A 16,407-nucleotide genomic window follows, 5' to 3' on the forward strand; every position below is an offset into this window, starting at 1 on the left:
CACCAACTTACTGCCTTAAGCTTGTTACAGAGAATGCAGCCTGGGTCACTGCGTCGCTGTCCATGGTGCTGAAATTCGCAGAGGGGCAGTGATTGGTGCTGAAATAAATGACCAGCGTGTTTCTAAGCTATTCAACTGCACTTTTCTGCAAACATCGATGCTTGTGTTTTCAGACCGTTTTCAGACCATCGTGTTTATTATTGAATACCATCACTTTCAATGACAGAAGACAATATATAGCAAAGAAGAAAAAATACATCGACCTCTAGAATGAATGGTGGCCCAATTCATTTTTTACATCATCCTTTGGATGAATGGGTAAGCTGTTGTGGAGCAGCATAATCCACCAGGAACGTCTTCCAGAGTCACACCATTACGCCCAAATCATAGTTCACAGATGATGAGACGCTATAGTCTGGCGTCCTATTACATAGCGACACTGGTTATGACCTAGAGAGAACAGTCTTGGTCTGTGTGGATAAGCTACTTGCGCAGAGCGATGTAAAAACGCGCACAAGCGTTACATAATCAAAACGGGTGGGTGGATGGCATTAGCCGAGGAACTAATAGCGTTGTAAAAGAGCAGTTAATTTGGGATGCAGATAAGGATATGTGGCACACTGTTGTCGGCAGAACCTGTGACATATTCTCTCGCTCTCTCGCTCTCTGCCTCTCACCCTTCCATTCCCCTCTTCTGTAGGCTATTTCTCTGGCGCGCGCTCACACTAACCTTGGCTCGACGTCAGAGGCTGTGCAGCAGTGCAGTATAATGGGAGAGTAGGCAACATAAAGTGCCTCATAGGCTGCTATTGCGATTCAGCTCTGCTTGGCGCTCTCCGCTGCTCCCCTACCAACGCTCTTCACGTGTGGGTATCCGGCTGCCCGTGTCTCACCTCCGCTAGGCACCGGCCCATGTATGGGCCCCCACCGGTTTGTAACGCCCGTCATGGATGTCCCGCCGTCTCTTGAACCGGAGGATCGTTTCTTGGCGCAGTGAAGTAGGGAATCATGCCGGGACTGCTAATGGATTTAGGGGAAGCGCGAGTGACCATGCCGTGATCCTGCGCGTGGGCTGCCATCACCCTGCCGAAAGACCGTAGACCGAATTCCGGGCGAATCAAAAGCGTACGGGGGATCACCACTGTGCATTTTGCAAACAACATGAAGATTACCTCCCCGCTGATAACTAGTCTCGTTTTCAGGTTCAACCTCAGACTGCTGCTCCCGCTTCTGATGCTGTTTCTGGGATACTCTCGCGGGATGCCGCACGTTTTAAGATATGGTAAGATACTTGTTGTTTGTAGTGGAGAAGAAAGGAGAAATGATCCGTTCACCTCTCATTGTTGTAGCCTTTAATGGTTCAGAGATTGGCCCTGTTTGTGCTTCATGGCTACGTTGTTTTGACCTTTTGGCAGTGGCACACTGTTGCCCCTTTCTTCACAAACATGGTGATTCGGATCCCAAATATTCATTCTAAGCAAAATGAGACACATGACAGATTCGAATTGACATTTAAATCACAGACTTTTAACCAGAATATTGGAATTGCCCATTGCACGACCCTCGTGGTCAAACAAACAACATATTCATTGGATGGCGTGTATTATGGCCAAATTCACTGAGAACTGGCGAGCGTGATCGTTGGTGGAATAATACAAGGTGAATGGTTGGGTTTCCTTAGTTTGCTGTGTCATATGTGAACCTATTTCATCCAAATAGTCCACATCTATATGCAACAGCTTGCGGCATAGTGCTACAAATAAAACTCACGTTAGCCAATATATATGACCAGAACTCTTGCTGGATATGGTGTCAGTCACTCGACAGCGAACGGTTTCCTTTAGAGAGAGGTCGCCTAATGCTTCTATTGGTCACATCAATTAAACTATAGGATAAATCAGCACAGCAACTAGGCTACCAAAAAGCTCCCGATTCATTGTTCCTTTGGGGGTCCCTTAAAAATAATTGTTGCTTTACTTTCAGTAACGGCTATTTTGTAGGATGTGTAGGCCTATGACATGAGCTCGTTTTAAAATGACCATCAAAGCAATAATGAGCATTCGTGGTTATAAGGGAGTCTAGTAATCAGTGTCGGTGTAGGAGTACAATCTCCCAACTAGCAGTACAGGCCTAGAACACACAGGGGGCTTCGGTACCTCTATGACCTTTTAAACGGCTGACACCCCAACATGTCTTCCTCAGTAAATGTAAGAGAGTCGGGGTTCAATCAATCACTTACAAGGCCAATCAATAGGGCTACAAGGGCCGGTAGTTTTTGACTCATTCAAATAACCAGTTATGACTGAGAAGGTTGCCTAGTATATTTTAGTAAGGTATAGCATAAGCCTACATAGCCAATGTCTTGTCAGTCATTGTTTGAATAGTCGCTAGACCGTCTTCGAGTGATGACGACGGGCCGTTCCTCAAAGCGGATGTCATCTAATGTTGACAAACATAATGCCCCCGGAGGCTTCTGTTTAAAAGTCAGCCCGCGTCCGCACGAGCCGCCACTATGGCAAAGGGATGTGGTTGTGTTACTGCTACTCGCGGCTGCTTGCTACAGACTTCTCCTGCATGTCCTCGCGCGCTTACCGATTTCCCCTCTTGCACGCTGTTTGACAGGGATGCTGTGGCTGCAGGCAGCGCACGCAGGTTCTTGCATCAATCGCAAGGAGAGAGATACGACGCAGGGGATTCATGCCCATCTCCTGAGATCTCTTGCTCAGGGCTAAGCAGCGTGCTCGCTGGGATTTCGGCACTGCAGCGTGAGACCGACGCGTCATTGTCGCTATGCCAAGATGCATATTATGCCGCTTGAATTGCTAGATACAGCGAGCTACAAGTGGGAACGCTCAGTTCAGCACCATGGACAGCGACTCGCTTCAAACGCGCGCGGGACCTGTTGCTATTTCAACCGCTCGTTCATCATTTTACATTTACATTACATTTAAGTCATTTAGCAGACGCTCTTATCCAGAGCGACTTACAAATTGGTGCATTCACCTTATTAAGATATCCAGTGGAAAAACCACTTTACAATAGTGCATCTAAATCTTTTTTTTTGGGGGGGGGTAGAAGGATTACTTTATCCTATCCCAGGTAAGGTAATTTTAAGGCAACAACCAAATAGTTAATCATGTCAAACCGTTTCTTATTTCCCTTTAGACTATTTCCATAAAATACACTGCATGGTCAAAAGTATGTGGACACCTGCTCGTCGAACATCTCATTCAAAAATCATGGGCATTAATATGGAGTTGGTCCCACCTTTGCTGCTATAACAGTGTCCACTCTTCTGGGAAGGCTTTCCACTAGCTGTTGGAACATTGCTGTGGGGACTTGCTTCCATTCAGCCACAAGAGCATTAGTGAGGTCGGGCACTGATGTTGGGAGATTAGGCCTGGCTCACAGTCTGCATTCCAATTCACCACAAAGGTGTTCGATGGGGTTGCGGTCTGTGCAGGTCAGTTCTTCCGCACCGATCTTCACAAACCATTTCTGTATGGACCTCACTTTGTGCACGGTGGCTTTGTCATGCTGAAAGAGGAAAGTGCCTTCCCCAAACTGTTGCCACAAAGTTGGAAGCACAGAATCGTCAAGAATGTAATGCTGTAGCATTAAGATTTCCCGTCACTGGAACTAAGGGGTCTAGCCCGAGCCATGACAAACAGCCCCAGACCATTATTCATCCTCCACCAAACTTTAAGGTTGATACAATGCATTCGGGCAGGTAGCGTTCTCCTGGCATCTGCCAAACCCAGGTTTGTCTGTCGGACTGCCAGATGGTTCAGTGTGATTCATCACCCCAGAGAACGCGTTTCCACGGCTCCAGAGTCCCATGGCGGCGAACTTTACACCACACCAGCTGACGCTTGGCATTGCGCTTGGTGATCTTAAACTTGTGTTCGGCTGCTCGGCCATGGAAACCCATTTCTTGAAGCTCCCAACAAACAGTTATTGTGCTGACGTTGCTTCCAGAGGCAGTTGAGAACTCGGTAATGAGTGTTGCAACCGAGGACAGATGATTTTTATGCACTACTCGCTTCAAGACTCGGCGGACCCGTTCTGTGAGCTTGTGTAACCTACCACTGCACTGCTGAGTCCTTTGTATTGGTGTAGACTTGACGGACCAGAAGGAACTCATTCCCTCACAAACCAAAAGGAGAAACCAATATTTTCTCTGGTAGGCACAACCAACTTGGCACCTCTACAAACAATAATGGGCCCTTATATAGACAGGTGTGTGCCTTTCCTAATCATATCCAATCAATTTAATTTACCACAGGTGGACTCCAGGTGGACTACAATCAAGTTGTAGAAACATCTCAAGGATGATCAATGGAAACAGGATGGACCTGAGCTCAATTTTGGGTCTCATAGCAAACAGTTGAAGTCAGAAGTTAGCATACACCTTAGCCAAATACATTTAAACTCAGTTTTTCACAATTCCTGACATTTAAACGTATGAAAAATTCCCTGTCTTAGGTCAGTTAGGATCACCACTTTATTTTAAGAATGTAAAATGTCAGAATAATAGAAGAGAGAATGATTTATTTCAGCTTTTTTTTACTTTCATCACATTCCAAGTGGGTCAGATGTTTACATACACTCAGTTTAGTATTTGGTAGCATTGCCTAGAAATTGTTTAACATGGGTTAAACGTTTCGGGTAGCCTTCCACAAGCTTCCCACAATAAGTTCAATGAATGCCTCCTGACAGAGCTGGTGTAACGAGTCAGGTTTGTAGGCCTCCTTGCTCGCACACGCTTTTTTAGTTCTGCCCACAAATTTTCTATGGGATTTTGGTCAGGGCTTTGTGATGGCGACTCCAATACCTTGACTTTGTTGTCCTTAAGCCATTTTGCCACAACTTTGGAAGTATGCTTGGGGTCATTGTCCATTTGCAAGACCAATTTGCAACCAAGCTTCAACTTCCTGACTGATGTCTTGAGATGTTGCTTCAATATATCCACAACATTTTTCTTCCTCACGATGCCATCTATTTTGTGAAGTGCACCAGTCCCTCTTGCAGCAAAGCACCCCCACAACATGATGCTGCCACCCCTGTGCTTCACGGTTGGGATGGTGTTCTTCGGCTTGCAAGCCCTCCCCTTTTTCCTCCAAACGTAACGATGGTCATTATGGCCAAACAGTTATATTTTTGTTTCATCAGACCAGAAGACATTTCTCCAAAAAGTACGATCTTTGTCCCAATGTGCAGTTGCAAACCATAGTCTTGCTTTTTTGTGGTTGTTTTGGAGCAGTGACTTCTTCCTTGCTGAGCGGCCATTCAGGTTATGTCGACATAGGACTCGTTTTACTGTGGATATAGATACTTTTGCACCTGTTTCCTCCAGCATCTTCACAAGGTCCTTTGCTGTTGTTCTGGGATTGATTTGCACTTTTCGCACCAAAGTACATTCATCTCTAGGACACAGAACAGGTCTCCTTCCTGAGCGGTATGATGGCTGTGTGGTCCCATTGTGTTTATACTTGTGTACTATTGATTGTACAGATGAACGTGGTACCTTCAGGCATTTGGAAATTGCTCCCAAAGATGAACCAGACATGTGGAGGTGTACAGTTTTTTTCTGAGGTCTTGGCTGATTTCTTTTTATTTTCCCATGATGTCAAGTAAAGAGGCACTGAGTTTGAAGGTAGGCCTTGAAATACATCCACAGGTACACCTCCAATTGACTCAAATTATGTAAATTAGCCTATCATAATTTTCTGAAGCCATGACATCATTTTCTGGAATTTTCCAAGCTGTTTAAAGGCGCAGTCAACTTAGTATATATAAAATTCTGACCCACTGGAATTGTGATACAGTCAATTATATGTGAAATAATCTGTCTGTAAACAATTGTTGGAAAAATTACTTGTGTTGTGCACAAAGTAGATGTCCTGACCGTCTTGCCAAAACTATAGTTTGTTGACAAGAAATTTGTGAAGTGGTTGAAAAACAAGTTTTAATGACTCCAACCTAATTGTATGTACATTTCCGACTTCTACTGTAGTTTTATATTTATGACATTTTAATTTCCGTATTTATAACTGTTGATGTAGCCTACTTATCCCCTTTTTTTGTTGTCCATGCTGTGTTAGAGTTCAGTAGGAATGGCTCTGCTGTGTTAGAGTTCAGTAGGAATGGCTCTACTGTGTTAGAGTTCAGTAGGAATGGCTCTGCTGTGTTAGAGTTCAGTAGGAATGGCTCTGCTGTGTTACAGTGCAAAACGAATGGCTCTGCTGTTAGAGTGCAATATGGGGCCTTCCGAGTGGCGCAGTGATCTAATGCGCTGCATCGCAGTTCTAGAAGCGTCACTACAGACCCACGTTCGACCGGGAGACCCATGAGGCGGCACGCTATTCGCCCAGCGTTACTGAGTACTGCCCCTATATATAGGACCTTCCACCCCCACCTGGGATATGGATGCCTGATGTAGACCTAAGGGTTGAAACGTTGTTGTAAATAAATATCACCTGGAAGCATGAGCATCAGTGTGCAGCGTTTTCCTTTCTGTTTTCCATGAGTTTGCCTACAACTCCAGCACCTGCAGAAAGTACCTGGATGTGCGTAAGTTCAACAGCTTTTGACATTATTTGGCTCCTACTCTATTTCATGTGTCTATGCAGCACTTCCTGTCTGGCTATCATCCTGGTGCACTCTGGGTACAGAGAGGTCAGTTCCCCTGGGGTGCTGTGTCCTGCTACTGCCCCCTGTTCAAACTTGTGCACACACGCACACATGCACACATGCACACATACACACACACACGCACGCACACACACACACAATTTATATCTCTCTCTCTTTCACACACATACACAATACCCCCCCCACACACACTCTTACACACACTCTTACACACTCTTACACACTCTTACAAACACACACACACACACACACACACACACACACACACACACACACACACACACACACACACACACACACACACACACACACACACACACACACACACACACACACACACACACACAGACACACACACACACACACACACACACACACAGCCCCCCCTGCCCCCTGCCCCCCATCCTCACAGGCACTGACCAAACCCTTTTAACACCAGCACTCTGACTGTCGAGGTCAAGGCTTTTTCACTGAAGAACACAAAGACAAATTGAACTCTGTGTATTACCACTGCCTTTACCAAGTGGAGTGACACGTGCAGTAAGTCCTAGCTAGCTGATCTGGCCCTCAGCTGTTGTTCCATAGAAGCCCACACAGCTCCGAGGACATCTGCATTTAGAACTGCACTATTGGGTGGATAAGGGCTGAGAGGACTGAGAAGTTTCCATGTAGTGTCACTGTCATCAAGTTGTGGTTGCAATGGCTTAGTGGGTTAGGCGGATGGGTCTGGAAACACAATGGTGTGGGTTTGATTCCTGCATGGGTCACATGTACATATACAGTACCAGTCAAAAGTTTGGACACACCTACTCATTCAAGGGTTTTTCTTTATTTTTACTATTTTCTACATTGTAGAATAATAGTGAAGATATCAAAACTATTTTATTTCACCTTTGTTTAACCAGGTAGGCTAAGTTGAGAACAAGTTCTCATTTACAATTGCGACCTGGCCAAGATAAAGCAAAGCAGTTCGACACATACAACAACACAGAGTTACACATGGAGTAAAACAAACATACAGTCAATAATACAGTAGAAAATAAGTCTATATACAATCTGAGTAAATGAGGTGAGATATGGGAGGTAAAGGCAAAAAAGGCCATGGTGGCAAAGTAAATACAATATAGCAAGTAAAACACTGGAATGGTAGATTTGTAGTGGAAGGAAGTGCAAAGTAGAAATAGAAATAATGGGGTGCAAAAGAGCAAAATAAATAAATAAATACAGTAGGGGAAGAGGTAGTTGTTCGGGCTAAATTATAGATGGGCTATGTACAGGTGGAGTGATCTGTGAGCTGCTCTGACAGCTGGTGCTTAAAGCTAGTGAGGGAGATAAGTGTTTCCAGTTTCAGAGATTTTTGTAGTTCGTTCCAGTCATTGGCAGCGGAGAACTGGAAGGAGAGATGGCCAAATGAGGAATTGGCTTTGGGGGTGACCAGAGAGATATATCTGCTGGAGCGCGTGCTACAGGTGGGTGCTGCTATGGTGACCAGTGAGCTGAGATAAGGGGGGACTCTACCTAGCAGGGTCTTGTAGATGACCTGGAGCCAGTGGGTTTGGCGACGAGTATGAAGCGAGGGCCAGCCAACGAGAGCGTACCTGTCGCAGTGGTGGGTAGTATATGGGGCTTTGGTGACAAAACGGATGGCACTGTGATAGACTGCATCCAATTTATTGAGTAGGGTATTGGAGGCTATTTTGTAAATGACATCGCCGAAGTCGAGGATCGGTAGGATGGTCAGTTTTACGAGGGTATGTTTGGCAGCATGAGTGTAGGATGCTTTGTTGCGAAATAGGAAGCCAATTCTAGATTTAACTTTAGATTGGAGATGTTTGATGTGAGTCTGGAAGGAGAGCTTACAGTCTAACCAGACACCTAGGTATTTGCAGTTGTCCACATATTCTAAGTAAGAACCGTCCAGAGTAGTGATGCTGGACGGGTGGGCAGGTGTGGGCAGCGATCGAGCAGCCAACAAGTGCTCAGCATATGTGGGAACTCCTTTAAGCTTGTTGGAAAAACATTCCAGGTGAAGCTGGTTGAGAGATTGCCAAGCGTGTGCAAACCTATAATGAAGGCAAAGGGTGGCTACTTTGAAGAATCAAATATATTTTGATTTGTTTAACACTTTTTTGTTTATTACATGATACCATATGTGTTATTCCACAGTTTTGATGTCTTCACTATTATTCTACAATGTAGAAAATAGAAAAAATTATGAAAAACCGTTGAATGAGTAGATGTAGCCAAACTTTTGACTGGTACTGTATATGTCACTGTTATGCTGATAGTTCTGCATGTTTCTGTGGATTAAAGCATGCTTTATGAATCCCACGTGTGCCACTTAAACAGAATATATATATATCAACGTTTGACAGTTTTGTTTGTTGCTTTGCATAAAGATGTTTGCTAAATCCAGCAGCTAAATGGCCATATTTAAATAGTGGCAATTTAGCTCCTTCATTATATAGTAAGGTTGTTTGCTTGAATGACAAGTAGATTCTGTTGTTCAGAGATTATGTTGTTCCGTTGGTTCTGAAGCTAAGTGAGCATCAACCAGCTCTACTTTTACAGCGACTTCACTACCCACAGTAGAAAAAGTATATGCCCCCTTTTTAATTTTCTCATCTTTTGCATATTTTTGGTACTGAATGTTCTTCAACCAAAACGTAATATTAGATAAAGAACCTGATATTAAATAAAGGGAACCTGAGAGAACAAATAACACAACAATTACATACTTGTTTCATTTATTTCTTAAACAAAAATGTGAAAAAGTAATTGCCCCCTTACGCTCAATAACTGGTTGTGCCACCTATAATTGCAATGACTACAACCAAACGCTTCCGGTAATTGTTGATCCGTCTCTCACGTCGCTGTGGAGTAATTTTGTCCCACTCTTCCATACACAACTGTTTAACTCAGCAACATTTGTGGGTTTTAACTCAGCAAGTCCTCCCACAACATCTCAAGTGGGATTAGGTCTGTCCAAAACTTCAAATGTGTTGCTTATTAGCTATTTTCATGGAGACTTGATTGTGTGTTTTGGATCATTGTCTTGCTGCATGACCCAGCTGCGCTTCAGCTTCAGCTCACAGACGGATGGCCTGACATTCTCCTGTGGAATTCTCTGATACAGAGCAGAATCATGCTTCCTTCTATTAAGTTGTCAAGGTCCTTAGGCAGCAAAGCATCCCCAAACCATCACACTACCACCCCCATGCTTGACCGTTGGTATAAGGTTCTTACTGTGGAATGCAGTTTTTGGTTTTTGCCAGGTATAATGGGACCCATGTCATCCAAACAGTTATACATCTGTCCATAGAACATTCTTCCAAGAGGCTTTGATGATCATCCAGGTGCTTCCAGGTACTTTTTGACAAACTTGTGTCAATGTTTTGGACGAGATGGGTCCCTTTTTGTCTGTCAATTATGGAATTTTGGAATGGCCTAGTTAAAGTCCAGGCCTAATCCCAATTGAAATGTTGTGTCAGGACTTGAAATGAGCAGTTCATGCTTGAAAACCCACACATTTCGCTGAGTTAAAGCAGTTCTGCATGCAAGAGTGGGCCAAAATCTCTCCACAGCGATGTGAGAGACAACTACAGGAAGCTTTTGGTTGGAGTCATTGTAGCTAAAGGTGGCACAACCAGTTATTGAGTGTAAGGGAGCAATTCCTTTTTCACACAGGGGAATTGTGTGTTGCATAACTTTGTTAATTAATGAAATAAATAAAATAAGTATCCTTTTTTTTGTAATTTGTAAACTCAGGTTCCCTTTATCTAATATGAGGTTTTGGTTGAAGATCGGATACATTCAGTAGCAAAAATATGCTAAAATAGAGGAAATCAGAAAGGGGGAAAATCATTTTTCATGGCATGAGATGTTATGGGAATTGCTTTTCCATGCTGTTAGTCATATTGGTACAATTGGTTTAGAACATACACACGCAGACACACGCACACACGCGCACACACACACACACACACACACACACACACACACACACACACACACACACACACACACACACACACACACACACACACACACACACACACACACACACACACACACACACACACACACACACACACACACGCACACACACACACACACACGTATGTTAGGCATTACCATAATAATAGTTTGGTCATGCTATCGACGCATGACTCACAATTACATTCCGTTAACCATTTGGCACCTTCTCTAAAGTCTTGATCAGAGTTTTACAGGCGGTCACGTTTTCTATCCATCTCATCTCTCAACATAGAGCATCTATGGAAAAACGTGATCGCAATGACATTGAGCGAGTGCAGTAATCTCTATTATCAGGAAAAGTGGATAGGCTTCTGTCGAGCTGGAGAGTGATGCTATTTTACTATTATCTGTACCATCATCTCACTTCCGTACCCAAAGCACATCCCCAGGAGCTTGACAATGGCTGGAAGCAATGTTTACCCTGTGAAACCTCGTGTAGTTTTCAAGGCTTTGCTTTGTTGATAAGCAGCCCCCAAACTAATTTTGACTGTTACATTTCCTTTGCTTTATTTTCATTTAAGCTAGGTCTAACATATGATATTGTCTTTTGGAGTCTTTTTAGCTCACACAGCACAGAGTCTCATTTTAGTTTAATTTAGTTTTCATTTCAGTTTCATTTGATTTGAGCCCTTTTCTGGTATTTTAGGAGGGAAAAGTCATTTTCTGTAGAGAGTTGAGTTATCCATTTTATTGTTTTGAGAATATTTAATACATTTTCTTTTCCCTCTGTTCATTTTCACTTTGGGAAATTACAGGGGGGGAATTTAGGGATTTGATAGTTAATTGACTTTATTTGCTTTTGCGCCGCCAGTCTGAATTATACAGCTGCTCGTTGGAGTTTAGTTTGGGATTGCAGGAATTATGGATATTACCCCGTGTCGCGGCACACTGCCAGCACCTTCACAGCAAAATACATTTAAATAAGCACAAAGCTGCTTAAAATATTCATGTCACTCCGCACTGTGCGCACCCGCACTAGCAGCTCACTCGCTTATAGAAATGTGAAACTATCTCCTCACTCCTCTCGCAAATCATTTCCACGGTTTAAAAATACCCCGGCTGAGGCTTTCAAGAACAAAGAGGGGGGATCTACATTGCATTAAAATGCGGCTCCACACGTCAGGGTTTTGAAGCTAAGAGAACGAGATTTCTCGCAACATATTTTATGGGCCTGTGTCTTTGAAGGAGCCCTTGGTTTGTGTGTGTGTGTGTGTGTGTGTGTGTGTGTGTGTGTGTGTGTGTGTGGTCATGCATCAAATAAAAAAAGTGGGGCCTTTTCTACGGAAAGTAATTCAAGTCGGCACTCTCCCTATACTGCCATTTTGAAATGGGAAATATCTGTGAGCTGTGAAATTAGAAACATACAAGGGCATCTTTTAGTGCTCAGGGTTTTGTTTGTTTGAATGTCAATTAGGTAGCGTTGCATTGCTAAAGGATTAAGATGAAGTAACTTCTGGTTAGTTGTTAGGTCACAGAAATGTACAGGAAGGGCACACAGTTGCAAACCGGTTTCACTAAACATCTAAGGGGAGGACTACAGTCTGGTCTGGAGATGGGGAGGACTACAGTCTGGTCTGGAGATGGAGAGGACTACAGTCTGGTCTGGAGATGGAGAGGACTACAGTCTGGTCTGGAGATGGAGAGGACTACAGTCTGGTCTGGAGATGGAGAGGACTACAGTCTGGTCTGGAGATGGAGAGGACTACAGTCTGGTCTGGAGATGGAGAGGACTACAGTCTGGTCTGGAGATGGGGAGGACTACAGTCTGGTCTGGAGATGGAGAGGACTACAGTCTGGTCTGGAGATGGAGAGGACTACAGTCTGGTCTGGAGATGGGGAGGACTACAGTCTGGTCTGGAGATGGGGAGGACTACAGTCTGGTCTGGAGATGGAGAGGACTACAGTCTGGTCTGGAGATGGGGAGGACTACAGTCTGGTCTGGAGATGGAGAGGACTACAGTCTGGTCTGGAGATGGGGAGGACTACAGTCTGGTCTGGAGATGGGGACTGGGATGCACGTAAATGTGCATCGGAGTCCAGGTAGTTCCAGTTATTGGAATCTATGTAGTCCATCACTGTTTTAGTCAGTTTTTTCCCGTCCAGAATAACTAGAAAATAATGATAGTGACAGTCATCTAGGGATACCCTTGAAAATGATCCAAAAGAAAAATATACTTTTTCAACTCACGGTGTAGTATGGTTGCTCCATTGCGGTTATATCATCCGCGGACATGATGTCCCATCTCTCTTTGTCATTGTTACTCAGTGGGCTCCCTGTAGTTTGCTGGGTCAGAAGTCATGTGTCCCTGGAGAGGACCCGTAAAGCTGCCGGTGTGGCTCTGTGTGGCTCAGAGTGCACTGAAGGTCAGGAATGGTGAAGGCACACAAGGGAACATTTTTCTCAATATCTCTCTCTCCACCCTCCTCCTCCTCCTCCTCCTCTAGGGCACGAGAGAGAAGCTTTTTGATTTTTGATGCTCTTTAATTGAGATGTCCTCACAAACTAAAACATTATTTACACACAACCATCATGAAACCTGTGTAGCGCAACAGAAGAGAGACAGAGACACAGACAGACAGAGAGGAGTGGGTCTGTGTGTGTGTGGAGCATTATTTAGTGTGTGTGTGTGTGTGTGTGTGTGTGTGTGTGTGTGTGTGTGTGTGTGTGTGTGTGTGTGTGTGTGTGTGTGTGTGTGTGTGTGTGTGTGTGTTTGTGTGTGGATGTGCGTGTGCCCAAGAGTACGTGTGTGACAGACTATGAATAATTATGGGAATTCATAATAACATGAAAACAGTCATGTGAGTTAGGGACCTCTCACTGTTTACCTCTGCTCTGCCCTGTTTTTAATAAGCCGGCCTGTTTTAACACCATCGCCATAGAGATAGCAAATCAGACAGAGTATATTCAACCCTGTTAGATCTGCTCATACATTATAGATCAGGTTAACACATTGACTTCTTGATAGTGTAATCTAAGTACACAGATCGATGTACTCTCCTGCAAGTGTTTGTTTGACAGAGTCACATCATATTCACAGTGGTGTATAGTACTTGTCAGAGCTCACACCGTGCTGTACAGTGTGTGTGGGAGGAAAGTGTGTGTGTGTGTGTAACAAGTTCTCACAGTCTCCGTTTGTCCATAAACATCAAATTTAGAAGGTTAAGGCATTCGTTCTGAATGGTTAAGGTTAGGATAGGGTTAAATCAAAAACAACTCCACGGTGTAGTTTAGGCATTCGTTCTGAATGGTTAAAGTTGCTCTATGCAGAAATCGCTCCACCATTTCCTGGTTGCTAAAATTAGAATAGTTCACCTAATTTCAGTTTATATCTGACAAAAACAAGCAAGTACAGTGTACAGAATGATTGTACCATCGAAACCACTGTGAAATATATTTTCCATAAGCAAAAATATTTTATTTTCAGTTGTTTGAAGTTGGTGTATAAAGAATGGGATCCATTGAAATAGCGCACATAGAATCGATCTACCGCTTCTTAGACTTGCTTTCAATGAGAATGACAGATCTATAACTCACATTTCTATGTGAATTTGGTTGGGTCACCCAAAAAGTGACATATTGCAGCGTTAAGGGTTAAGACCAAAAAATCTAAGATGACTGTCCAGCACTGGGATTGAACACGCAACCCTCAGAGGTAGAGCTTGCAGCCTACACCCATCCACCATCCACCTCGACATCCACAATGCCCTAACAAAACCCAAGTCTACTTGATGGTAACAGCTCTCACCGTTACCCCTAGTGGCCGGTTTTGAAGTCATCACCCGACCTTCCTGCTTACCCAGATTGATTTCAAAATGAAACCACAAAGGAATAGAGGGTGAATAGGATGCTATTCTCCTGCTTAAGTTCAAGGTCAGAATAAGCATAGAGAGAAAAGTGAATAAAAAGGGATTTACGTTCCATTTACACACGCTTAACTCGGGTCAGAATTCCCCTCTTGGCATTTAGTCATGACATGAGCAATGGTATGTTTCTGTACTTAGACCTACTGTATACCTACTTCAAAGATAGTATAGGAAGTGCATACACACACACACACACACACACACACACACACACACACACACACACACACACACACACACACACACACTCTCTCACACTCACACTCACACTCACACACACAAACATGCACACGCTAGGATTCACTAGGAAGATATGCTGTATTGGGGAGTCTCCCTTCAAAATGGGTCCTTTCACTGAAATCAATCAGCTAGGAATGCTATTGTTCAGTGTCCTAAGAAGCTATGCTAAATGTATGAGTCTTTGAGTCTTTGTGTCAATGGGCCTACTTCTGAGAGAGGAAGGGAGAAGGAGCACACTAGGAACTGGGAACCACCGAAGAACAAACACCATCAGTACCTTTCAGAGTTATGTAGGATTATGACATAACCAGTCTAGTATTGCATATTTCTATGCTGGATATTTATATTGTTTGGCTAATGTAACAAATCATCCTTCCACTCTAGTATTATATATCTCTATACTGTGTCGTTTAGGGTGGCAGGTAGCCTAGTGGACAAGAGCATTGGCCCACAAACTGAAAGGTTGTTGGTTTGAATACCAAAGGTGACTTAACCCTAATTTGCTCCAGGGGTGCCATAGTACTATTGCTGACCCTGTAAAACAACACATTTCAATGTACCTATCTGGTGTGTGACAATGTAAAAAACACAACAGAGACTACATAGCCACTCAAGTATCTGTATGATATTTGGTTAATGTAACAGAGTGTCCTGGCTGACTGACTGGTTAAATGTCCCATGTGAGCCTCTGTTACTCCGCTGGATGGTTGACTATCAAGTCAAAGTGACAGGTTCTCCCGTGTGTGTGTGTGTGTGTGTGTGTGTGTGTGTGTGTGTGTGTGTGTGTGTGTGTGTGTGTGTGTGTGTGTGTGTGTGTGTGTGTGTGTGTGTGTGTGTGTGTGTGTGTGTGTGCGTGCGTGTGCGTGTGCGTGTCGGAGGGTGTGTGTGTGTCGGAGGGTGGGTGTGTGTGTGTTTGTGCGTGTGCGTGTGTGTGTGTCGGAGGGGATGTGTGTGTGTCCCTGCCAAGGCAACCTGCAGTCCACCTCCAGGTAACATTCCCCATAACATTCCCCATAGCTACAGACCATAATAGAGAAAGGCCTATGTAGTCCATAGCCCACAGTTGCTGAGTAATTGAGAGGCACCCATCACCGTCATTCTGTACCGTTGGACTTCACAAAATGTATCGACAAACATGTTTTTCTGCACGGCGAGTCGCTAAATGGGACACAAACTGACATTAGGACTGATTCCCTGTGATTCCCTATGATTCCCTATGATTCCCTGTGATTCCCTATGATTCCCTGTGATTCCCTATGATTCCCTATGATTCCCTGTGATTCCCTGTGATTCCCTATGATTTCCTATGATTCCCTGTGATTCCCTATGATTCCCTATGATTCCCTGTGATTCCCTGTGATTCCCTGTGATTCCCTATGATTCCCTGTGATTCCCTATGATTCCCTGTGATTCCCTGTGATTCCCTGTGATTCCCTGTGATTCCCTATGATTCCCTGTGATTCCCTATGATTCCCTGTGATTCCCTGTGATTCCCGACACTTGTTGATTTGATAGACACACACACACAGATGCACACACACACACACAGATGCACACACAAACGTGCCCATGTGCGCACACACACACACGCACACACACACACACACACAC

General features: G+C 44.0%; 1 protein-coding gene across 1 annotated transcript in view; it reads left to right on the forward strand.

Annotated features, from left to right (window-relative positions):
- The first annotated feature begins 620 nt into the window (after positions 1 to 620).
- The window catches only part of LOC115175059 (glutamate receptor ionotropic, kainate 2), a 150,494-nt gene continuing 134,707 nt past the window's right edge, over positions 621 to 16,407 (forward strand). The window contains exon 1 of the mRNA XM_029734217.1: positions 621 to 1,282. Within this exon, the coding sequence (XP_029590077.1) occupies positions 1,162 to 1,282 (121 nt within the window). The 5' untranslated portion in view covers positions 621 to 1,161. The remainder of the gene's footprint in view (positions 1,283 to 16,407) is intronic.

Source organism: Salmo trutta, chromosome 35, assembly GCF_901001165.1.
Source record: "Salmo trutta chromosome 35, fSalTru1.1, whole genome shotgun sequence".
NCBI lineage: Eukaryota > Metazoa > Chordata > Actinopteri > Salmoniformes > Salmonidae > Salmo > Salmo trutta.